General features: G+C 35.7%; 1 protein-coding gene across 1 annotated transcript in view; it reads right to left on the reverse strand.

Annotated features, from left to right (window-relative positions):
* LOC143255128 (lachesin-like) overlaps nt 1–27,330 on the reverse strand; it is a 165,382-nt gene extending 138,052 nt beyond the window's left edge. The window contains exon 1 of the mRNA XM_076510316.1: nt 26,970–27,330. Within this exon, the coding sequence (XP_076366431.1) occupies nt 26,970–27,048 (79 nt within the window). The 5' untranslated portion in view covers nt 27,049–27,330. The remainder of the gene's footprint in view (nt 1–26,969) is intronic.
* Nucleotides 27,331–27,754: the final 424 nt, after the last annotated feature.

Genomic DNA, 27,754 nt, shown 5'->3' on the forward strand with positions numbered 1-27,754 from the left:
TATCGAATAAATAAATAAAATGGTAGTTTTTGGCCCTTCATCTTTCACGAGGTATAGGCTAGTACTATATTATACAATGCTTTCCTCAAGAGTTCAGCCTGTGATAACGTTGTCACTGCATACCACACGTGACGTGTTGTGTACACCCAACAAGAGCTCAGATGAATCCTAAATAATTCTTTCGGAGATGAAACTGCTCTACAATCGGGTACATAACGTTAGTCAATTCAGAAGCGCTGAGAGCAAAAAATTACACCATCTTACTAGGTTTTTGTACTTTTTATATATTTATTTTTGTACTGGTAATAGCGTGAAGTAAGTGGCTGTCAAGAAACCAGTAACGTTGGTTATTCTTTTGTTTTGTTAGGAACAGTTATCTTTTCGTACACCTTGACAGTCACAGAGAATGGAAAGAAAAAAAACGTTGATATTATGAGTAAATAAATATATCAAAGAGATCGATGTGTGGAAGCTGCTCCTATAATTTCAGAGAGCCAAAGGCGTCAAAAAGTGGAACCCAGAACATTCGTATTGTTTAAATTCAATACTGCGCATTGGACAACTTGCACTGTGTCTGTCAATTGGATCTAATCTGCATTTATAGTGTTATAAGCCCTTCCTCATAACGGCGGACTACCCGAAAGAACGCCCACAAAGTGTATGAACTGTGATAATAAAATTCATTCGCAAGGACATCCGCCATTTTAAGTTGATGTAAACAGAAGCTTAAATATTGTGGATTAGACAATTTTGAGTTACTATTTGAAAAAAAGTAAAAAAGCATGAATAATATTGGTAGAATGCTTTGCTTGTTAACGAACTGTTAGTTCGAATATCGGACTTAGATAACTAAACATGTATTCGAACAATGTCTGAAGACATTGTTTCTGGTCGGAGGAAAAACTAATAACTTTCACTGTTTTAAGTTGTATGATGGTTTACATGTATGAAGTTTTAAGTTATATGATGGTTTATATGTATGAAATTTTAAGTTTTATGGTGGTTTACATGTATGATGTTTTAAGTTATATGATGATTTACATATATGATGTTTTAAGTTATATGGTGGTTTACACGTATGAAGTTTTAAGGATCTACGAATTAAAACAATGATAAACAAAACCATACAAAATTATAATACTCATAAACAGTGCCATGACTAAAATAATCATAAAAGCATGGGTAAGTTCAATGACACAGTGCAATAAGATAACTATAATTACAATATTAAATACATGCAAACTGAGTGCTTGAATTCTGAATTAATTACAGAATCGTGTGGCATCGGATAGAAGTCTAGTTCCATACCAGCACCAAGTATTAACAGACAGCAGTAAACATTAAATTCAAAGGAAGACAATGACTCTGGCCCGGCATGGTCAGGCGGGTTAAGGCGTTTGACTCGTCTTATGAGGGTCGCGGGTTCGAATACCCGTCGCACCAAACTTACTCGTTCTTTCAGCCATGGGGGCGTTATAATGCTACAATCAATCTCACTATTCGTTGGTAAAAGAGTAGCCGAAAAGTTGACGGTGGGTGTTGATGACTAGCTGCCTTTCCTCTAGTCTTACACTGCTAAATTAGGGACGGGTAGCGCAGATAGTCCTCGTGTAGCTTTGCGTGAAATTCAAAAACAAACAAGTAATGAATCTACGTGATGATGGAATATTAACAGAAAACGATGAACATTAAGCTTAGAGCAAGCTTATAGATCTACATGACCATGGAATATTAACAGACAACAACAAACATTAAACTTAGACCAAGATATATTTTTGTGTGTTCCGTTAATGTTTACACCTTTGTATGAATTAAAAGTGTTGAGTTTTTACGCATCATTAATATCTTGTTACATATATTATCTACTATAATAATATTGTTGTTCTTATAGATTTCAGTGTTCTTTGCCTTTATTTTCGTCAAACTGTGTTAGAGAGTTTCTCTAAATAGTTATTTTGTTTGTTATTAAGCACAATATTTTTAGCGTAATGAGCTCGCTGAATCACTGGGGCTGAGGGTATACAGATATTCTTAACAGAAAGGCGAACCGTGGGTGAGTGAAAATAAGTCTATGCATTTCCATAGATTATGGCAAGTTTCTTCTTTCTTTGAAGTTTAACGTCGCATGGTTAAAACTGTCGTAACTTCTGTCATATATTAATGTAGGAAAGTGTAACCTTATGACTGTGCTTGTTTTGCCACAAGTTCTCAAGATTCTAACTCTCATAAATTCTGAAGTGTCACGTAAAACTAACATTCTTTCTTTATTTACTCATCTTCGTATCACAAGAGCACGAGGATTAACCTAGTGGTTGTCGTAGCGAACTGAGAATCGAAAGAGCCATGGTTCGAGCCGCAATAAATTCCTTTTTTTTTTCGGATCATATTTGAACAAAAACCTTGGACCTACGGATAACGCCCTCTAGCTGCCTTCATTCTGGTCAACAGTTTAATATAAGAGTTGACTATCTCTGAACCATATATTCGAGTTTCTGCCCTAGCTGTTTAGCTCAAGTGCATATAAGGTGCTGTTCGTATTGTAAATACCAGCACTTCGTAACCTAACTTTAGACCTTTCTTGGCAATTATTTGTTGAACGTTATATCTTTCCACTTTTATATCAATGTTGTATGTGTGTGTTTTCTTATAGCAAAGCCACATCGAGCTATCTGCTGAGCCCACCGCGGGGAATCGAACCGCTGAGTTTAGCGGTGTAAATCCGCAGACATACCGCTGTACTAGTGGGGGACATCAATGTTGCATCTCATTAAGTAAAACATTAATAGTTAACTGTTGAGAAAATCGCATAGCATGAAGTAATCTATAAAATGCGAGGTGTTTTTGTGTCATCGGTAATGAGATATCTAAATGGTGCTTAATACAGATAACTTTTATGACGGTTGTCTTTTTCAATGACTTCAAATTAAGTTTATTTTTTCTTCATCAAAAAGCAGCGTGTAATTTGTGAATAATACATACCTCCGTCTAATTAATAGACAAATACGAGAGATTCTGTGTTCTATGCTTTAAGCGGTGGCGTTGAACAGAATTTATTCGTCACTGTATCGATTTCGGAATCCAGCGTGGTTAGGTGGTTGGGATGCTAGACTCGTATTTTGAGGGTCGCGGGTTCGAAACCTCGTCACACCAAGCATGCTCACCCTTGAAGGCGGAAGAACGTTATAATGTGACGGCAAATCTCACTATTCGTTGATAAAAGAGTAACCCAAGAAGTGTCGTACATGGATAAAGTAGAGATGGATAGCACAGAAAGTACCCTCACGTAGCTTTGTACGAAATTAAAGAAAAAAACCAAAACCAAAAAAGCATCAGTTTCCTAGCGATACAGACTTTTTGAAGATGTTTATTCAAGTTTTGTAATTCTAAACACTAAACTTAAATTAAGGCTAGTATAAATTGAACAGGTTTCTGAAGTCTTTTCTGACTGCATGATGTCAGTAAGAGTTTGAAACCAAAACTAAAATCAACTGTTATTGACCTACTTTTCGTAATATAGATAATTTACAATTCAAAATTTCTGGTACCCCGCTGGAATAACAGTAAATTTATGGACTTACAACGCTAAAGTCCGAAGATTGATTCCCCGCGGTAGACACAGCAGATGTTCTTTTGTTCTCAAACAAATAAACCAGACCGAACTTCTGTACTTAGGTAACTTATTTACATATATGTATATGCTTGACATAAATCTATTTGAATTAATTGATTGCATTTGACTAATGATGTACAATCTAACATATCTGATAGGGTTTGTTGTTTTGTACCGTAATTAGCCGAGAATGTACCACGTTTTCTTGGTTGCCTTAATGGTAAACTTTAAGTTTGTAAAATTACTCCTGAACTAAACTTTGGTTTTGGTATCAAATCTCCCTAGACTTTTCTTTTAACTTCAAAAAACAAAACTTCAAAATTAACATTTCAGTCTCACCAACTAAAACTCCTGGTGCGCAGCATAACGGTTTGTTTCATAAGTATGGAAATAACCTAGTTTGAAAGTTAAAAACCAGGTCGACGTGTTGCGCCCAAAAAATCGTTATTTGTGATTTTCATGTAATTTCAATATATCACAACTTGGATGTCATTGTCAGTGGTGAACCCTGTTGTGCATCTATCTCGATCGATACATTTGCAATGGGTATTTTTTATTATAATTTTATTTGCATGACTTTTCGAATAATTCTGTTCTTTTTCTGTAACTTTGAATATTATTTCATGAATTAATTATTGTTGTTTTAGTGCCAAAAATTATACAATGGAATTTCTTCACTTTGTCCCTAAACTCTCCCATTTTTTGCGTTGTACTTGAATGTTTTTTTTTATTGAATTTCACGCAAATCAACTCAAAGGCTATTTGTGCAAGCCGTTTCTAATTTCTACCCTGCAGACGAGGGGAAACAGCTAGTGAAAACCAACCACTAACAATTCTTGAGCTACTCTTTTACTAATAAAAGAGGGATTGACGTTCACGTTTTAATTCTCCCCACAACTGAAAGGACGAACGTGTTCGGTGAATGGTTTCAAACCCTTGACCACAGATTACGAGTCGAATTCCTTGATAAAGAACTCCTACTTGCATTACAAGTCCATAAACTGCCCGTTGACCAACAGAAATTTTATGAAGCAATCAAATGACAGGAAATAACGAACAATAGCAAAATTATTTTAAGTAATAATTAAAACAAATAAACGAGAAAAAAAACTTCAATGTGAGTATGTTTTGTTTACCTATAGAAGTGATATAAGCTATCCTAAAGTAAAAATCTGTTTGTTTTGAATGAAAAGTAGCATCAAGATACAATTAAAATATAAATACTTGAATCTGGTGCAAACTTAGTTATCTTCTCTGTATTCCATGACCATTTTCTCTGTATTCTAAGACCATCTTCCCTTTATTCTAAGATCATCTCCTCTGATCGTGCCTGTTATGTCAGTGTAAACAGATCATGTATGGTAAGGGAAGTAGAAGGAAAAAGTATGACCTTATAATAAATCCCTGGGGGGTCAGCGGTTAATTTACGTACTTATTAATCTAAAATCCGAGATGCGATTTAACTTCTAATTATATGTACCCCATAACCGGCTTTAAATTTGAGATTATATTTTTATTTTAAGGTATCCAGAAATTTCATTAAGGACCAGCATGGCCAGGTGGTTAAGGCACTCAACTCCTAATCTGAGAATCGCAGGTTCGAATCTCCGTCACATCAAACATGCTTGCCCTTTCAGCCGTGGGGGCGTTATAATGTGACGTTCAATCCAACCTTTTGTTGGTAAAAGAGTAACCCAAATGTTGGCGGTGGGTGGTGATGACTAGCTTCCTTCCGTCTACTCTTACACTGCTAAATTAGGAACAGCTAGTGCAGATAGCCCTTGTGTAACTTTGCGCGAAATTCAGAAAAACAAACAAACATACTTAGTCAGGAGTGTTCACTGAAACACAATCCAACACTACAAAGCGTCAAATTATATATTCAAACCTGTAATGTATTAGACAAATAATCTAAGAATTATGTTGTAGCCTAGGTATAGAAATTGTATCAATGGATGTTTTGAGAAAACAGAAACATAACTGGAAACAATGTCTTCCTCTCGTACTTTTTTATTCATTTTGTTTCACGTTGTACACATGTTTTGTATTTTCAAATTTCACCCATCTAAACATGAATTCGGTAAACTTTTTTTTAACGATGACCAATGCTATTTTTATTATTTATATTAAGAATATAATTAGAACTAAGATGAATTTAAATTAATATAATCAATTATTTTTCTCAATATGAATAGTTTTTTGTCTTCTGTTTGTTTTCTTATTCAACTGCCGATATTCAATATAATCAATTTTTACCCGGTGTAAACGTCGAAATATTCATTTTAATATTGACCATTAGTCGTTCATTCAACTTTACAATTTATTTCATTCTATTACAGAATGTTGGTCCGAAATGATAATTAAAAACAGTAAGTAACTAGTACGATCCGTAGAAATTTCATAGTGTGTTGATGAGTAACGTACGATCCGTAGAAATGTCATAGTATGTTGATGAGTAACGTACGATCCGTAGAAATGTCATAGTATGTTGATGAGTAACGTACGATCCGTAGAAATGTCATAGTATGTTGATGAGTAACGGTAATTATTCTGATTAATTTATCAATACAATTGCTTACCTTTATCTCATATATATATGTGTGTGTGTGTGTAATGTAAAATTAATATAAAAATATTAAAATAATTAATTTTGTTAATTAAATGACAACTGGACCTTATCTCAGTCACTCACCAAAATTACAAGAGATCCTACCTTCTTTTTGAACCATACACTAATTGTATCACCCAATGACTGTTTCTCTCGGAATTAACAGGTGACTGTTTCTGTTGGAATGACCAGATAACTGTTTCTGGTAGATATCACCCAATGACTGTTTCTCTCGGAATTAACAGGTGACTGTTTCTGTTGGAATGACCAGATAACTGTTTCTGGTAGATATCACCCAATGACTGTTTCATTGAGTGAAAGTTTCTGCGTGTTCTATTTAGTTTCTTCGAGACTATTTTCTACAGCAGTATCCACAAACTCAACGAGTGAACTTTTTCTACAAACAAACCTTGAGACCCCATATTTTGTTGTTGTTTTAGTTTATATTCACGTAAACATGTAAATTGTACTACAAATATATGCAGTATTTTTAATATTTGACACAAAACATACATAAAACATCTACAAAATAAATGTTAAACTAATAAAACGAAATCTAGCAATCGCGCTACGATAGTTTCAAGATGGGAAGATTTCAACTTTGTTTATAATTATCATTCTGATTGCCAAACTTCGTGGTGTCCATGTTGGTTACTTTTCTTCGCTATTATAGAGTTTTCTTATATGGAAGAACTCGTGTTCTACCGATTGTTGGAAACTATGGTACTGTTTATTTCATTTAGTTTTCATTAATCCATGGAGAAGCGAACATGTATTTGTTTGATCCGGGCGTTCGAGGAAAGCCACTCAATGGCTGTCAACGTTATCTGTTTTTAACTGCTCCTATCTATCACGCCCTATGGCTCAGCGATAAGTCTGTGAGTTTATAACGCAAAGCATCAGGTTTCAATACCAGCGTCAACCTTATAACGCACTTAAGTCCCTAAAGTATGGAGCACAATTCTTTTCTTTGAGTAATAAAGGAAGTCTAACGTTGGACCTGCAGGTCCATAGTCCAGCATGCTTACCATTGGACCATTATCTGCCCTATAACATTTGCCAAGGAAAGACACAAAACAATATTAAAAACTAAATCACAAAAATGTTCAGCAATTTCGGTAGAATAATTTCATACTGCAGTTTTAGGTTAAATGTTGTTTTGAAAAAATGTAATTTTGTTTACATGTGTTTACCAACGACTGTGTTTTCTTAATTACAACACTTATTATTGTGTACTCCAGACAACATTCTTATTATTACGTACTCCGGACAACATTCTTATTATTACGTACTCCAGACAACATGCTTATTATTACGTACTCCGGACAACACTCTTATTATTATGTACTCCGGACAACACTTTTATTATTATGTACTCCGAATTTGTAGGTTTAATTATTTTTTTATACGTAGCTCAGTTCAACTACGGAAAAGAATAAAAAATAAAAGGCACAATGTCTCCGACTTGTACAGCGGTAAGTCTTTGGACTTACAAAGCTAAAATCAGGGATTCGATTCTCCTCGGTGGACACAGCAGATAGTTCAATGTGCCTTTGCTATAAGAAGAGCCACAGTAGATCGTTTTTCCTCTTCGTTGAGTTCGTTTGTTTTATTTTTTGAAATTCGCACAAAGCTACTCGAGGGCTATCTGTGATAGCCGTACCTAATTTAGCAGTGTAAGACTAGAGGGAAGGCAGTTAGTCATCACCACCCACCGCCAACTCTTGGGCTATTCTTTTACCAACGAATAGTGGGATTGACCGTCACATTATAACGCCCCCACGGCTGGGAGGGCGAGCATGTTTGGCGCGACTCGGGCGCGAACCCGCGACCCTCAGATTACGAAGCGCACGCCTTAACGCGCTAGGCCATGCCAGGCCCTTCGTTGAGTTCGAATCGGCGTCGGAAGCGTTTATTCAACCTCAAAGTGGCTCAGCGGTACGTCTGCGGAGGTACAATAATGGAAACCGGCTGAGCACAGATATCCCATTATGTAATTTTGTGCTTGACTTCAAAACAGACAAACAATAATTTAGCATAACCCTTAAAAACAATGTTCTACGCTACGAAACGAAAACAATGTTTGAAGGAGAGTTTTTTTTCAGTATAGATAGCTGTTTGGGTGTGTAATTAGAAAAATATTCTAAAACACGTACGTTGTGTCAAGAACGATGAAATACATAGACTTAAATTATACTGAAACATCTATTACAATCTGAGATGAGGCTTTGATGGCGTGCTGATTGGTCAAGAAACTGTCAGTTTAAGTCCAATTGCTCAACTTTAACGTATCATCTCATGACTGTATTCGAAATACTACAACATGGTCTGTTAATTAACTCGAAAGCATAGCTTTGACATTTTGTATATCTTAGTCACCTGTGAAGTAATAATTTATTAGCGTTTCGTGTAATTTCACAAATTCTAAAGAAACTATCTAAAATGTTTCGGTACAACTAATTAACAGGTGTCTGTTTCTGTTGGAATGACCAACCAGGTAACTGTTTCTGTTGGAATGACCAACCAGGTAACTGTTTCTGTTGGAGTGACCAACCAGATAACTGTTTCTGGTAGATATCACCCAATGACTGTTTCATTGAGTGAAAGTTTCTACGTGTTTTATTTAGTTTTTCGAGACTATTTTCTACAACATTATTCCAGTATCCACAAACTCAAGGGGTGAACTTTTTCTACAAGCAAACTTTGAGACCCCATATTTTGTTGTGGTTTTAGTTTATATTCACGTAAATATGCAGCATTTTTAACATTTGGCAAAAAAATATACATAAAACATCTGCATTTGAGTTTCTGACCAGAAGAAAGGCGGCAGCACCTTACCATTTAAGCTAAGAGGTTTGACTCTTACTCTTATAACGCACTCACAGTTTAAAGTGCAGAGCATATTTTGTGGTATCCCATAGATTTGAACGTGACTAGCCAGTTCTGAAATTTAGAGCTCTACAACAGGAACATCCCGCGCCTCAAACATAAAAAAAGAGGGTAAAACGTGGTGAGACTTGGAAACTTGGTATTGGTGATGTGAAATTGTTCTTTATATTCAAAAAAAGAGTAAAACGTGGTGAGACTTGGAAACTTGGTATTGGTGATGTCAAATGGCTCTTCATATTCAAAAAAGAGTAAAACGTGGTGAGACTTGGAAACTTGGTATTGATGATGTCAAATTGTTCTTCATATTATATATTTAAAAAAAAAACTGGATTTTTCTATTGTATATAAAATATTTATTCACCTTATTACGTTAGTTGTAATAAGAAAGTCTATTCACTGATGGCATGGTTTTGCCGTATTTGTAAACTCGAGGAAAGAAATACTTCGCAGCCTTACAACTGTAAACTGGTAGTGATTTTTGTAGTAACGTTTCTGTAATAACATTATACGTAATAACATGATTCGTCATAGCCATGATAAATGACAGAGATCGGATATTCAAATCACATTGAATAATTTCTGCAAAATATTAATATTAATCTTGTTGGATATAATACTTGGCAATTTGTTTGTTTTGGTAATTGAATTTAGAATTGTGAAATACGTTTAATTCGATAATATCAAATACCTTTTAATGGCTGTTAATGGAATATCTTCAAGTGAAATATATGGACAAATACATATTTAAGAAGATGCATTTCCAAATTTGAAAATTAATAATGTATGTTCTCTGAAAAAAATGTTTCAAGAAAACTCTGTATTCAGTCAGGTTCCAATCTTGAGAAAGTATTTACACTAGTTCTTCCCTACCAACAATTCGTTGGAAAATTACATGCTTAAAAGCAGCTGAAGGTAATGAGCTTTCACCTTGAGTATACCTCAATGCTTTACTTAATGTCCAGTAAATTTAATTTAATTTAAAATAAAATATTTATTTTAGCGATGAAATTCTCAGAAAACGGTTCAATTATTCTCTGCGAGGAGCTGTTTCATTTAACTGATCTTAGAACTATTGAAAACCTAGAAAATCTTCTAGGTTATATGTAGACTTTAATAAATATTAGAATAAAAATTCCACTTCGAAATGAAAGATATACAAAGGAATTTGGAGAATAAAAGTTTTGAAAAAATAATGAAAAAATTTATACGGAGCCTTAAGAATCTAATAAAATCAAAATCGAATTTATCCCTATCGGAATGATGGAGAGCAATATTTACAGAAGTTGGTTATTTCATTAGATTACTGGTGTACATCACAGTCATAATTTTCCGTCGATAAAAAAATGACGTAAAAAAGATGTTTTTCCTCAGATTATTGGTGTATATTCCAATATAACGTGTATGAAGTACAATACGTAAAAAAGATGTTTTTCCTCAGATTTTTGGTGTATATTACAATATAACGTGTATTATGTACAATACGTAAAACAGAAGGTGTTATTTCTTTAGATTATTGATGTACATTGTAGCCACTGGTTCCGCAAGTAAAAAAATATGAAGTTTATTATATACAATAGTTACAGATAGAAACAAATTTCCGTTAAATTATACGTAATTATTTCATTGGTGTAAATTGCAGCCATTATTTTCAATTGATAAATAAATATAGGATTTATTATGTTTTAAAATACAAGGTATGAACTACACTGGATAAATGGAAGACATACAAAAATAATGAATAAAATATAGTTATGCTTTAAAATGTGCAATATATTTTCTTTATCTTAATAAGAACAAGAGAAGGAACGTTTCTTAGTGAAAATGTTATTATAACTCTTGGTGCTGTTATTTTCATATACTTACATATAACTTATTTTGTTTTTATTATGCACAAAACTACTTGAGAGCTGGCTATCCCGAATTTTGAACTGATAAACGTACAGAGAAGACAGACAGTCAACGCCACCTACCACCAACACAATGCTACTCTCTTTACAAACGAATAGTCATGTTAACCGTTACATCATGGAGCCCCCACGCGTGAAAGAGACAACATTTGAGAATTTTCAATTTAAGGATTCGACATAAAATATAGTCTAAAAACACTTTCAAATAAAGTAAGTTATTCAATGAATTTTAGATGGAACAAAAAATTAGTTTGTGGATGTTTGTTTGGTGACCGATTTTTTTCTTACAAATTTACGCTTAATTATACTTCATCTAAGGTTTCAATTTGCGGCGTAAGATTTGGGTTACATTTCCTTTTGATGTAATCTCTTTTTTAATTTTTATCTTTCTAAATATGTGCATTTACGCACACATATAATACTGTTATTTTTTCAAATTTGTTTGAGATTGGCTTCTATCGTATCAACCACTTTTCTGCATAAAGGTACATTGCTAGCCAAAATATTAAGACCAATGAACATAAGGAAAAAATATGCATTTTGCATTGTTAGACTCAATCACTTATTTCAGTAGAGCTTCGAAAGATTAAAATAAGAAAAGGTAAAATAAAAATAAAAAACCTTTTAGCAGTTAATAGGGAAAATGTGATCACTATGAAGTTAGCCTAAATACCAGCTGGTCAAAAGTTTAAAACCATACCAAAAAGAAGTCCTAAACAGGGTATGAAATGCCCAACAATAGGTCTCAGTAGTGAGTTGCATGGCCGTCATTGCGAATAACTGCAAAAATTCGTTTTGGCATGATCGATATAAGCATTTGCAGAAGGCTGGCTGGAATGTTATTCCAAGTGATGAAGATGGCTTCACAAAGATCACGCACTGCTTGAAAATGATGTCCGTTTCTATGGGCTTCCATTTCCATTCACCCCCAAACATTTTCAATGGGGTTAAGTTTGGGCAAATACGCAGGATGGTCCAAAAGAATCATATTATTCGCCATTAAAAAGTTCTTTGTCCTGCAGGCATTGTGGATTGCAACGTTGTTCTGCTGAAAGATCCAGTCATTTCCACACAAGCGAGGGCCTTCAGTCAATAAGGATGCTCTCTCCAACATGCCAATGTAGCCAGCTGCTGTTTGACGCCCCTGTATAACCTGAATCTCTATTGTTCCATGGAAGGAGAAAGCACCCCAGATCATGATGGAACCTCCTCCACTGTGTCGTATAGAAACTTACTCCGGTGGGATATCCTTATCGTGCCAGTAACGTTGGAAGCCATCTGGACCATCCAGGTTAAATTGTTTCTCATCAGAGAATAAAACATTCGTCCACTTTTCTACGTCCCATGTTTAGTGCTTCTCAGCAAAGCTTACCCGAGCTGTTTTGTTGTGGGGAAGGAGGCGTGACCTTAGAAGACGTTTATGGTTTTTAAAGCCTTTCTCTCGTAGATGCCGTCTTATTGTTCTTGAGCTGCATTCTGCGTCCGTAAGGGCTTTAATTTGGTTCGACGATCGGCTGGTGTCTTGCCGGACAACCCGTTGAATCCTCCTGCTCAACGCCGGCGAAATTTTCTTGGGCTGATCACTTAAAATTCTCGTTCCGTATCCCTCAGGGTCTTTTAACAAATTTGCAACAGCAATTTTGCTACGCCCAATCTCACCAGCGATGGCACGTTGAGAGAGACCTTGCATTTGCAGCTCGACAATTCTGCCACGTTCAAACTCTGTCAACGTTTTAGCTTTTGCCGTGTTTTTACCCAATGTAACACAGGAGATGTCAATGGGAGATATTGACGAAGCTAATGCTTGAACACAAAGGACTAAATTTTGTTACGTGTTTACCGATTAACACTTCGTTTCAGTATGGTCTTAAACTTTTGACCAGCTAGTATTTAGGCTAATTTCATAGTGTTCACATTTTCCTTATTAAATGCTAAAAAGTTTTTTTATTTTCTTTTTTCTTATTTTCATCTTTCGAGGCTCTACTCAAATAAGTGGTTGCGTCTAACAACGCAAAATACATATTTTTTCTTTATGTTTATTGGCCTTAAGATTTTGGCCAGCAGTGTATTATTTAACCTTCGTATTAGGACATTTTGAAGAGGTGCCAGATGTTCCGTATATAATGTTTAGAAGCATTTAATAAATAGATGTTACTGTTGTGTAGTTAATACAGTTTTCTTTGTTTGTTTGTTGAATTTCGCGCAAAGCTACATGAGGGCTATCTGCACTAGCCCGTCCCTAATTTTGCAGTGTAAGACTACAAAGAAAGCAGCTAGTCATCACTATTCCCGCTATCTCTTGGATTACTCTTTTACCAACAAATAGTGGGATTGACAGGTCACATTATAACGCCCCCTGGCTGAAAGAGCGAGCATGTTTTGGTATGGCTGGGATTCGAACCCGTGACCCTCAGATTACGAGTCGAGTGCATTATTTAATTGACTTTGTCATTTAAGAACAGGTGTATACATCTAATATTTTGGAACACAAGTTTACTAGCAACAACGCTTCTCTTTCCGATGTGATAAATTAAGATAAACTAGGAGATAGTGATTTTAAACTTAATTAATGCTCAAAGAACGTAACTCAATTACAACATGAAAGGAAAGGATGAAGAATAGTTGAAAATACCTAAAGACAGAGTATGAATCATACTCCTGCTTCACCTGCACATCAGTTTCTTAAAAACTGCATCCTGATAGCTTTCAATGTAGCGTAATGGTTAACGTATCGGGCTTCGGATCATCAGGTCTGGGGTTCAACCTACAATATATCGCTAAACATACTTTGTACACTCATGTGTACGATTTTTATAATTGTGACATTTAGTTCGATGATGTTGACCAGTTGTTCTCTTATGGGTCTTTGACTTAGTCATTTAAGTCACTTTTGTACCATTTAAGTCGAAACTGACACCATGAAGCTGGTTTCTATCCTAGCAACCACAACTAGAACCTGATTTATTTCATGCTTTCAAACGTTTGTGACATTTTTAGCAAATACAGCATCATGATTAATATATTATCTGTAAGATTCAAAAGAATATTTAATTGGATATCTTAGATGAAAATGATAGCTTATGCATTACTACTCATTAAAAAAAACGTATCAAAATATGTTGAATTAGAATTATTTCGTCTTTTTAATTCAAATATGTAACATAGAGGAAAATTTAACAATGGACTGGATGCCAGAATGATTGAATTCCATATTACATATGCATACATATATTAAAGTTTTGCAGGCCTTAAAGCAAATATCTGATGATGTTAGTTCGCCACCACATTATTATCTTTTATGAATTGCATTTGATTTACCGCACCAATTCTTTGCTAATGTGCTCTGCGTGGCATGTTTACGTACAGTCACGTAAGACCACACATTTATCTCAAACAGAAAGAACAAGTAAAATGGTGTGGAACGACCAATTTTTTAGACCACTTAGTATTCCACAGTACAGGCTTTAACTATATTTGATTCAAAGCATTTGTATTTTTGTGGCATAGGAATGAAAGCACATATTCATATTACATCATAGAAAGAGAATAGAGTTCTCTTAGATTAAAAAGCAAAGTTTAGAAAAAACAAACTCTATCAGAGACCAGTTTTGTGAAGCTGAGGTTGAAACAAGTAAAACACGTACCACTAACATTATTTTTATCTATAGTATGTATTGCAATACAAGAGGACATTTAATTATCTGAGAGAGAAGAAGAAAAAGAAAACCCGGCCTTCCTTAGTGATAGGTCATTCTTCCCCCTGACTCCGGTCTTAATTCTAACTCGCGTCTCTGTCGAGGATATTAAGTTTCAGCTGCAGTGATGATGGCACTTCAAAGTTACAGCTGAACGAGAATCAATAGACATTCCAACATCTGGACATTAGCCATGATTACCTTTCTGGACATGTGCTTACAAAAGAGTGATCCTTTCTTGTGGACATTGAAGAAATTCTCCAAGACTGTCTAGAAACTTTACTTTGTAAAACATAAAATTAAGCAAAGTAATAAAAATTAAATTAACTTGTAGAAATAGTCCCCCCTTATTCTATCAACGTTGTTTTGTATGTTATAATATTGTATTAAATATCCTCTGAAAAAACCAAGCATAAATAATGTTTATTTCGTTGCTTGTTGTTTTTTGTTACACACTTCAGAATGAATATTATTAACAGGGAAATCTGTTTAAATATCTAACCAAGATTTGTTAAATAACAACGGATTGTGGCATTTTAGGTGTATAATCTACATCATGACCTCATGTTGTTTTTTGTAAAGTTGTGGTACGTAAAAATCAGCTCGTGCTTTATTTACCCTGTTAGCTAACGAAACAATTTCCTCGTTATATCGTGTAATTAAAAGGATAAACAGCCTATATTTTCTTTTCGTTGTTTTACTTCAATTATTTTATATTTTATTCAACATCTGATGAATCCAGCTGTTTAAAAACAAGACAAAAACAATTCTTACTTCCTCAATAGATCATTTATAGCTTCATAAATGTATGTAACCATCTTATAGTGAGTCTAGCTTTCAGGGAAAACGTAAGAGCTCCGGGAAGTGACATACATGAGGAAGAAAGAGTGTCAGATCTACTCACCGATCCGACTATCTCAGTCCCCGTGAGCCTTAAGAATAATAGACAGATTTGGTTAAAATTGGTCTAGCTGTTCACCAGCTGTAAGCGGTCACGCCATAAGCTTTTGTTAAATAATGGCTTAGAGTACAAAGTCTCAAGTGTATCGTCTTTGTGGAATTCACTAGAAATTCTATTTTATTATTTATTTGCATAAATTTCAAAGTCAAATTGACCATTTATTTCGAAATTCATTGTTTTCAATCTTGAAAGCCCCCACTGGCACAGCGGAATGTTTGTGGACTTATACTGCTAGAAATCTGGTTTCAATACCCGTGGTGGGCAGAGCACAGATAGTCCTTTGTGTAGTTTTGTGCATAATACAAAAAAACAAACAAGCTTTGTGATTAACTTCAAAGAAACAGATCTGAGAGTCTTAAACAACCATACCGAGACACGTAAAACATTTCTTTTCTAATTAATGTGCTTTCTTTATTTAAAAAACTGTGGTTTAAGTGTGGCTTAGCGATTAATGTGCTTGTACGGTGAATTTGTGCCACGTGGTTGCAAAATCGCGCTCCAAACTTTGTAACTATGAGTAAAATCAAATGTTACCATTTGGTCAAAGTGATCTCAAAAGTAGCGGTTGCTTCTGCTGACTAGCTTCTCTCTAGACCTGGAGTTTTATTGCCTTCGACTCAGCAGACAGTCCGATGTGGCTTTGCTATAAGAAAACACCCACACTCTAAACCACCAATTAAATGGCCATACGTAAATAGCCATTTGTACAGCTTAAGATGATTTTCAAGTTGAAAATATCAAACAGCAATGGACAAAGTCAATGCTATTGTATTTTAACAGATATATTTCTTTTGCCCAGAATTTTCGGCAGAACTTAGCGTCGGATTTAAATATAAATAACATACTTTTAACATTCAAGTTGTCAGAGAAACGCGTAGGTTTAAGAAGTTTTGATACAAAATTATAAAAAAACCTATAACCCGAGCACTTTCCAAAAGTTATCCTTTCTTCTTCAGGAGTAAACGTATATTTATAAGTGTCACCTACTGGAATCATATGAAAAACTGTAAATAATAAATTCATGCATCAATGAGAAGAAGTCTCGTGGGCTTCTCAGATACTAAGACACGCACATATACACAAATACTCCATAAACTATGACACATATATAACAGGCCCGGCATAGCCAGGCGGTTAAGGCACTCGACTCGTAATCTAACGGTCGCGGGTTCCAATCCCCGTCACACCAAAAATGCTCGCCCTTTCAGCCGTGGGGTCGTTATTCGTAGGCTAAGTGTTGGTGGTGAGTGGTGATTACTAACTGTCTTCCCTCTAGTCTTACACTGCTAAATTAAGGACGGCTAGTGCAGATAACCCTCCAGTAGCTTTACACGAAATTCAAAACAAACCAAACATATATCAATACAATAGTTGAGATTCGTTCAACTGCAACTTACGAATACATATCCAGCTGCTTGGTAGTAATAATTAAAATGTTCAATAGTGTGAACCAATTATCATTAAAGTAAGCTTAGTTATGAAAACATAAGACCATCATTTGTATATTCATCCCAGGATTATATATAAATAATTTCAGATTAAATGTAAGGGTGAAGATTTTAGCCCACGATATTCTAATCGAAAACCTGTACGCCATTGATCATAACAATAATTTCTTATTTATGATGGAGTTACTGCAGCGAATTTCCTAAGTGGATTACTAATTCAAAATCAAAGCACGATTGAGTAGAAAAAAGTACAGTAATTTGTTATTTCTTTAAGAGTCTCTGCGACTATTTACCTAAATAAATTACTAATCCAAACATGGCTCATCATAAAAGTTTCACAATAATTTGTCATTACTTTTCCTTATATTCCTCGTGACTGTGAAGTACAGTACCCACATGATCAAGAAGTTTGATTCCGCAATAATTACTTCTGCATTTCTCTCATGCGTAATATTAGGTAAACATTTGTTTTTTAACCAGCAGCTTACGACTCACGAAATGCTCAGTTCGTCTTGAATCAATAACTCATAATATTTTAAATATTTATAAATACGAATAAGTCAGTCGAAAGAACGTGTATGAAAAGTCACCACCTGTTTGGAAGTTATTTTCGTTTTCGAGAGTCAGGTTGATTAATGTTGTATATTTACATGTGTGGGATGCTCATTTGCTATTATTACTTTTGTTTAATTTTTCCTTGGGTTTTCCTTAAATGCGATCCCGACATGGCCAGGTGGGTTAAGACGTTCGACTCGTAATCTGACGGTCGCGGTTTCGAATTCCCGTCACACCAAACATGCTCGCCCTTTCAGCCGTGGGAGCGTTATAATGTGACTGTCGATCCCAATAAAGAGTAACACAAGAGTTAGTGGTGATGACTAGCTGCCTTTCCTCTAGACTTACACTGCTAAATTAGGGACGGTTACCGCAGACAGCCTTCGTGTAGCTTTGAGCGAAATTCAAAACAAACACACAAGCGTAATTAAGGATTGTGTTTCTATTTCGCGCAAAGATACTCGAGGGCTATCTGCGCTAGCTATCTCTAATTTACTTCTATAATACTAGAGGGAAAACAGCTAGTCATCATCACCCACCGCCAACTCTTGGGCTACTCTTTTACCAACGAATAGTGGGATTGACCGTAACATTAAAATACCCCAGGGTTGAAAGAACAAACATGTTCGATGTGACGGGGATTCGTTCCCACAACCCTGAAATTACGAGTCGAATGTCTTAACCACCTGACCACGCCGAAACTGTAGGTGAGTTTTACTAAAGAAGATAATACATTGAGTAATTTAAGTATTATTGTATCCTGTTCTGTAAATAAAAAGATTTTAAAATTTCCAGGCTAAAATAAGATAAGATGAGGTACAAACAGAGTGTTAATTTCAGGTTATTTAAGGTTTAATCTTTGGTTTATTTAAATAATAGTATTAAAATGTTGCTCTTTCTTTGCTTCGCTTTCATTATACATATTTTATATTTTTCGTGTAGGTAATCTATTTTCTCTCCGACGAAACAGGGTGTTTAGGCCTATCTTACTTATTGTGGTGGATGAATTCCTTATGGGGGGGATGATTAGTGTCGTGCTCATTTAATAGTTTATCATAAAAAATTAAAATCATGTGTGTTGTCAGTTTCATTAATGGTTTATACGTTTGACAGTATATAATTTTTAATATTATTTGGAAAACCTCTTTTAAGATAATACATTTACTTCTATCTACCCATTTGTATTTGTGTCGCTATCTCTGAATAAATCTGTTAGCTCGTTGTTCAATTTAGAAATTATTATCTACTTTTTACAGAATTATTACCATATGACTTAAGAAACAGCATTTCAGATACGAGAAATCGAACATAATGTATGTGAAACTAGTTTTCTTTTATTATTCCGTTTCTTCTCAAAATGACAAAAATTCGTCACGTGACGCTAAGCTGGCACTTTCAGATAGGACGTTTATAACCACATGTTTTATTTACTTATAAACAAATATATTGATTTTTTGAAGTGCACGTGGTTACACAGAACGTTTAACGGTACGATTAACCCGGTTCTAGTACTAATCTCTGACTTAAGAGGGCAGCAATGCGGTAATAACGCAGTTAAGGTCCTTCCCCCTCTAATTAGTAATTTGATTTCCTTAGAAACGAAAGGTGTGTGGATTTTTTTGCACCCATTTTTTAATGAAAGTCTGGTGTATTAACTTGTGGGGGCACTTCTGTAACTGTTCAGTCGAAAATCACCTCACATCATAATGTAACGCTAATAATTGTGCAGACAAGATTTGTTCATCTAAGGGTGTGAGATGCCATTGGTTTGAGTAATACATTGAATATCCAATGGTAATAAACGATCTTTAGGGTTTGGTATAACTGTTGATCACACACAGCTCTTAGTTTTATTGTATATTTGTTCAGTGTATCAGATGATGTGTAAATAAAGGTGTGTAAAAGGGGGGTGGGATCACTTTTCCGCATAAAATAGGGTGGTTGTTATTTAATGTAAAAAATGTAAAAATCACACGTGCAGCCTGGTTGTTATGGCGCCTGACTCGAAATCTGAGGGTCACGAGCTTGAATCCCTGCCACCAAACAAGTTCGTGCTCTATGCAAGTTTCTCTTGGTTTACAAGAATTATCGGCTCAAAGAGGAAATGGAAAACAGAAAAAAAACACACACAAAAAGGTACGTATATGTATAAACTTTTGTCCCTCAGAGTAGCCTTTATAGTTTTTACTGGTTGATTTTTTAAAAACTTTATTCGTTGACTTTCCATAACTTTCATATTCATGCACTCGTTACTTTGTTCGCCCAGCAGTAATTACTGTTTAGCTCGACCATTGATGCCTCCCAACATCAACCGAAATTACAACTTCAATCAGACGCCCGGCATGGGAAGGTGAATTAAGGCGTTCGACTCGTAATTTGAGGGTCGCGGGTTCGAATTCCCGTCGCCAAACATGCTCGCCCTTTCAGCCATGGGGATGTTATAATGATACTATCAATCCCACTATTCGTTGACAAAAGAGTAGCCCAAGAGTTGGCGGTGGGTGGTGATAACCAGCTGCTTTCCCTCTAGTCTTACACTGCTAAATTAGGGACGGCTAGCGCAGATAGTGCTCGTGTAGCTTTGCGCGAAATTAAAAAAAACAAAAAACTTCAATCAGTCGTTATAATATCATGTGTTTGCTTCTGCTGATAAAACATTTCGTTTTCCAAACTGGTGACCAACAAATAGATGATTGTTCTCATTAAATCAAAAAGTTAGGGTTACGAGCTGTCCTCTCTATTTGAAAGAAAAGCTGTAAAGTATATCTAACTCAAATACTTTATTAACATTTCCTCTGCATGAGAAACCATCTCATGTGCGATGACACCAAAACAAGGTCACATATTAGTCAGTTTTCTAAAGGTTGGTCTTATCCTAGGATGTCACGAAAGTTTGCATAACATAAATAAGTGAAGAGGTAACAGTTTGCATTTTAAGAATAAGAAGTAACTCTTCCCTCTGTTGAATTGAAATCAGTTATGGTTTCCTTTACTGGCACGAAGTACGTACCATACTAGTACATCAGATCACAAGTTAATGTATCCTGAGGTAAGTTACAGCTACGTTGTTCATTCCTTGGTATGAATATTGTACCTTTTCTGTAACGATAACCAAACCAAACAAAATAGAGGCGAAAGTTGTTCAGGCGCTAAGAGAGTACATCTTGTTTGCATAATTTTTCAGACCGAATGAAACCGGTTTAAAACCTTGACAGAACGAGACGTGCGATGCAATAAACATTAATAATAAATAACTAACAGAGGAAAAGTAAAATTAAATATAATATATATGCTATCGACAACTACAGCGTATCTTTGTAATTCTTTACGATTATAAACTGTGTACATATTTATCACATTTGTTTCCAGAATAGTAGTGCGTTCTCTGAAACCTGTATGATATCCACATAAAAATGCCAATAGCTGGTTTCAGTTTGACTGCTAGTTTTCTCACCATAACACTTGTGCAATTTTAATAAAGCAAATAATTATCAAAGTCAGACTCAGTTATGAATATCTTCAAGTAGACACTAAGTGGTACTAAACATGACTTTATCATATTCTTTGAATAAGTGGATTAGGTCTAGCATGACCAGGTGGCTAAGGCACTCGACTTGTAATCCGAGGGTCGCAGGTTCGAATCGTCGCCACACCAAACATTCTCGCCCTTTCAGTCGTGGGGTCGTTATAATGTTTCGGTCAATCCCACTATTTGTTAGTAAAATAGTAGCCCAAGAGTTGACGATGGGTGGTGATGACTTCCCTCTAGTCTTACACTGTTAAATTAGGGACAGCTAGCGCAAATAGCCCTCGTGTAGCTTTACGCGAAATTCAAAAACAAACAAACAAACAATATGTAGATTATCTGTGAAAACGCAAATTAACCCTTAATATCAAACGAGTATATTGAAGAAATTCAGCCATTTCAGTAAGTTAGTTATCTTATCCCAGTAACGCTAAGATAGTTAGTTATCTTATCCCAGTAACGCTAAGTTAGTTAGATATCTTATCCCACTAACGCTAAGATATTTTCAAGTCTACTTGTCATTCACAGTGAGAAAGGTTGCATACAACTGACCATTAATACATACATTAGAGGCAGCTATTAAATTAACTAGCAGTTAGTTAGTGTACAGTGTAAGATGCTTACTGTCTAGGAGAGACAGGCACGTTTCTCCTATGCACATTCCGTGGCACATACACTGATAATTTATTTTACTGCTTTATTGTAATGTATAGGAATTCGAAGATACATGGAAGTACATTGTTTATATTTATGCGATGTATCGAGAAACGGAACAATACAGATGCTCTTTGTTAATTATTAATCAGTAAGTCATTTCTAAAGTTTATTTATTCTTCAACGACCCCTTTAAGGTTATTAAAGTACATTGTTTCTTTCTGTATTTTTGTAGCTGAACATTCTCTGACCATTTACCTCTGACCTCTTGGTGACGTTTAATGTTTTTACAAATTGTTTGTTTGCTTGGTTTTTGAAATTTTCGAAAAGCTACACGAGGGCTATCTGCGTTATCTGTCCCTAATTTAGACTAGAGTTAAGGGAGCTAGTAATAACCACCCACCGCCAACTCTTAGCCTACCAACGATTAGTGGGATTGACTGTAACATTATAACGCCCCACGACTTAAAGGGCGAGCATGTTTGGTGCGACCGAGATTCAAACCCGCACACTGCGAGTTGAACGCCCTAACCATCTGGCCATGTCGAGTCGGTTTTTGCAAATACTGCCACAACAATGATACACCTAACCTATCTCATATGTTAACAATAATAATCCTAACCTATGTCATGTATCACATACTGATGTTAATTCCAAGTAGATTTCGAAGGTGTTACACATCGTACACAAGATCTGAGCAGCTAGTATGTTTATGCGAACCCTTACCCTAACGTCTCTCCCCACCTTTTGTGCAATGTCAACATTCTAGAACGCTTTAGAAAGAACACTAGCATTAAAGTGTTTCCCGTCTCACAAATCGACCCTCATATTTATATATATGACGTTTCGGTTGTTCGTCTTCCTGTTGAAACGATCATAGCTATATCCACTTTACTGTCTTCACTGTCATGTCTTTAGTGAGATATTTTGGACATTTTTTCAAAGTCCCCATTATAGACACGTTATATTTCCGAGTGGTGTTTAGATGACTCGAAAACAAAGTTTGCTAAAATTATAAATAAATGTGTTTTTAACCATAACATGTTAAACATATGATTTAATTACTCTCTTAGTTGAGAGTGGATTCCTGATTAACGTTGTAACCAAAGCTCACATATCCTACTTTACGATACATTACTAAACTCTATTGAAGTCACATGTCCTGGGAAATACTTTACTGGAAATGTTTACAGAAATAAAGTGATGGTGACCTTGAGAACAAGAACCAGCTCAATGAGTGTGTGTATGTTCTTAGAGCAAAGCTACATCGGACTATCTGCTGAATCCAACAAGCCATCTAAATGTAATTGTGTAATGAAAATGTAATGTAATTTACTCCATATTGATTTTGACGTTGCTACCAAGTATTATGAAATAATTTTTTAACTAATAACATATATCTGATAGGATGGTATACTAGGGCTGTTCAAAAAATACGCGGACTGACGTCATAAAACAAAATGTACTTTATTTAGAAGTTACAGGTCTGAGACCCCTTCAAAGTACTCTCTTCCCCAACGCACATACTTATCCCAACGGTGTTTCCACTTTTTGAAACAGTCCTGGTATGCTTCTTTTGTAATGTCCTCCAGCTCCTTCGTCGCATTTGCCTTAATCTCGGGAATCGTCTCAAATCTTCTTCCTTTCAAGGGTCTTTTGAGTTTGGGAAACAAGAAAAAATCGCAAGGAGCAAGGTCAGGTGAGTAGAGGGGGTGGGGAAGAACAGTGATCGAATGTTTGGCAAAAAACTCACGAGTTCTGAGGCACAAATTTCGCAGCAACGCGGTGCATGTTCATTTTTTTGGTCAAAATCTCGTAACAAGATCCAACTGATATCCCACACTCTTCAGCAAGCTCCCTGACAGTCAGACGTCGATTTGCCCGCACCAGGGTGTTGATTTTGTCGACGTGTGGGTCGTCAGTTGACGTGGAAGGACGTCCAGGGCGCTCATCATCTTCAATGGACTGTCGACCATCCTTAAAACGTTCATGCCACTTGAAACATGCCGTACGCTTCATAACAACATCACCGTAAGCCGTGTTAAGCATAGCAAAAGTTTCAGTCGCAGATTTTCCAAGTTTAACACAAAATTTCACAGCAAGTTGCTCCTTCAGGTCATTCATTCTGAAATCCGCCAAACGAAAAAATCGGACTTCACTTAAAACCGCGTAGCTAATACACAAATGAAGATATCTGCAATCGGGAAATGGCGTCGTAGTCAGCTGATCTGTGCGAACCTAGCGACACCAAACGGATTCCCCTGGAACCAACTGGAGCCGCGCAATTCAAACAGTCCGCGTATTTTTTTAACAGACCTCGTATATACATAATATATGCTGAACATTATATTGAATTTATACATTGATGAAAATACTAGAAGCTTGTATTTATAGTCTAGCTATTTAATAAAACTTCTAAATACAGCAACTAGTTTCATCGTCATGTGTCTCTTGTCGTATCCTAGTTTAACCGAGAAGAACATTGACAACAGAAACGTATATACAGACAATATACTGGCTATATGTTAACTGATAATGTTATTTCATATGTACTAAGAAACATGGGTTTTTATCACACCTACAGTATTGTTTCTTAATGACTTCATTATTTATCATTGATTATAATACATACATTTTTTTTGGAAACAGTTTCTATATACTTAGAACATTGAAATATGTGTATGTATGTATTGGCAGAGAAGTCGTGTTTGTTGACAACGATTGTACACTACTCTTACATTCATGTTTATTTCCGTGTTTTTTCCATGTAACCCTAGGTTTCAAGTTGACTAGTTGACGTTAAAGCCGATGAAGTTTAACTCCTGCAAGAATACGTTTGCGTAAACGGCATTTAATCTTTCTGTACATTACCAGGAAATTATTAATATGCGACTTCATATCTAAGGCCACGTGCTTTAAAACATTGTAATCGTGTTGCTTTGCATAATGGAACATGTTGTAAACTTTGAGAAAACGAGTTGTGTCTTTTTTCCAGCGACTTACAGTACATCAGTCACCTTCGTATCAGTGGCCGCACAGGGTTGAATCTTTTCTAATTAAATAATAATCCTACTAATTTTTACTTCATATTCTTCCCAGTGTAACATCTTTATTTAAAACTTGTTACCTTGACTTCGAGAAAATTAATCATTAATTGCTTTTGTTGTTCTTTGCTTTCAGCGTGGGTTATTCCTGTTACAAAGACAATATAAATTTTTATTTTTGTTTCTGGCGTAATATTAATGGTTGTTCGTGTTATTCCTGGGGTTGACATCAAGTAGTATCAGTTTTGTGTACTTCTCACCAGGGTAGCATTAGTTTTGTTGGTTTTTTTCGTACTTTTCACCAGGGTAATGTCACGTTTTCTTAATTCTCACCTAGATATTAATAGTTTTCATTTTCCTACTTCTGGCCAAGGCTGTAGCAATAATTTCTATTTTTTGGTAGGTTATTCAGAAAGTGTGTTCGTGATGTATGCATACACTAAAATGGCAACAATCACTGTTTGTAAAGAAACAAGAACAACAAGAAACACAAGTGTAGAGAACGACGTTTCGAAAGTCTTCTGTTTGAAACGAAAAATGAAAAACTTTCGAAACGTCGTCATCCACAGTTGTGTTTTTTCTACAACAAAGCTCCCCTGGTGGGACAACGGTAAGTCTTCAGATTTTCAAGGCTAAAAAATCAGGGTTTCGATTTCCCTTGGTAGGCACAGCAGATAGTCCGATGTAGCGTTGCTATAACAAAACACACACCAGTACAACAGACGGTTGCTGACTATTCCAGTGTATTTGTCAACCTTAACTATCTTTGACCAGGATAATATTAATGCTTCCCACTTCTCATCAGAGTTGTATCAGTTTTTACTACTTCTCACTAGGGTAGTATCAGCTTTTACTACTTCTCTAGATTAAATGAAGTCTGGAAGTTAGCATTATCGGACTATGTATTGGAGAATTCATGGTTCGTGACCCTTTGCTATAAAAACTTACGAAGGGTGATCTGTAAAGATTATGTTCAACCCTCATTATTTGATCAGGGAGAATATCCAAGAGTTCGCAGTTTGAATCTATAAACTGGATACAAACTGGGTAGTCTTACGCGGAGCTACACAATGATTACCAGCTCAAAATCTTAAACAAATCGATAACATATTCGATTCGATACTTTTTTAACGAGTTCTTTAATTAGGATGGCCTTAAATCTGATTATACAAAATATAAATTTGGTAATAGGTTGGTAGCTTACCAGTGTTTACCTCACTTTCTGTTGTGCTCTTAAACAATGCCAATGACTATTGGAAGAACACTAAAAAACAACCAGTAAACTAGAAACTTAATAGTAACCACTCATAGGTTTATTTCAACAGCCCATGAATACTATTAAAAGCCGAAAAAGAAAAAAAGCACATTGTAATCGATTCCATAATTTTGTGTACATCAGGAAATCGGTGAGATAAACAGTCATACAAATTATAGTCCGATATGGCCCGTTGCCGTTTGCAGACCGTGTGGTAACGATCGGGTCGTACTCGTTGGAAGCTCAGCAAACAAACACTAGTGAACTACGAAACCATGTTGACACGCTGCTCGTCACCCTTGGTGGTATTCAGGGTCGGTCGAAGTCGATTATTAGTAGGACTGATAAGTTGATGTAATGATGGTAGTCGAACCCTGTCTCGTGTCTATAACATTGGAAACTAAACAGGTATCTGTCTTTACCTGAACACTAGTACACGTACTCTCGTATCTCTAGGTATCTGTATAGCTTTATGTTTGTTCCCACGATAAAACACACAATGTCAGTAGAGTTTCTTGAACAATCAAACAAGGAATGCGTTTTTTGTTGTTTTCTTCTTCCATTTAAGGACTTATAAACATTTTTATTTCTCTACAATATATAATCACCAAACCAAGATAAAAAAATGCTCTTCAAGTACCAAAACATTGGAAGTTATCACTTAGGTAATTAAACTGAAAAAAGCGTAGTAAGGAACTTGTAGGTAAAGACGTTTTTGAGTATAAAATTTCCCCAAATGTTTTGCTAATTTGAGCTAATTGAACAAAACTATCAGAAGTGACAAGAATAATTGGACTTCATTACAAAGTTTACTTACCTTGAGGGACCTTAAACGACGCTTGGGCTGCCCACAGATGAGCCACCACTAGAAGAACAAACCAAGATACTATCGACATATTTTCTGTTCGGATCAGTCTTCTACGGACAAGGAACAGCTGATGGTCACATGAACTGGTCAACTATTCGGAGTAGTACAGCGAGTTTTGGTTGGAATTAAGACTGAATGGAGTTAGGGTGTTTCGCCAGAAGCGTTCAGCGTTTCATCAAAATACGCACGTTTCGGCCGTTACGAAAAATCGAATGAGAGACAGATTCAAATGGAGAGACATGTAGTGTTACTTCTTCCCGAACAAGCTGGAGGAGAACACACTCTCTTTGCAGTGTGGTGAGCGGCGTTGATTCTCAGAGTATACCTATCAGGCGTAGGTTCATGCTACATAACCAAACTTAGAGCGTGCAGTCTCATACGCATGCGCAGTATAAAGGTTCTGGGAAAAATTAAAAAACACGATTTATTGTTTTTCTTTTTTTTTTCAGATAACAACTTTGTCGTGCCGAGTATTAAATAAAAATCCGGATTCTCCTTAAAATACGATGAGTTTAAATAATAGAGTACTATTGAAGGGTTGATGGAAGGACGTAAAGTGTTACGCGCTGAAGGGGGCAACTTAATTTATGTTAATTCCATAGGTTATGTACTTAGTGGGCATTCAAAAGGGGAGACGGAAGTGTAAACATCTCTCTGACCTAATGGTCGAATCTGTAAAATGTCTAGATTGTATGAAGTTTCCATGCCTAAATCAACATGTTTATTTATCAAAT

This window comes from Tachypleus tridentatus, chromosome 7 (genome assembly GCF_004210375.1).
Source record: "Tachypleus tridentatus isolate NWPU-2018 chromosome 7, ASM421037v1, whole genome shotgun sequence".
NCBI classification, from domain to species: domain Eukaryota; kingdom Metazoa; phylum Arthropoda; class Merostomata; order Xiphosura; family Limulidae; genus Tachypleus; species Tachypleus tridentatus.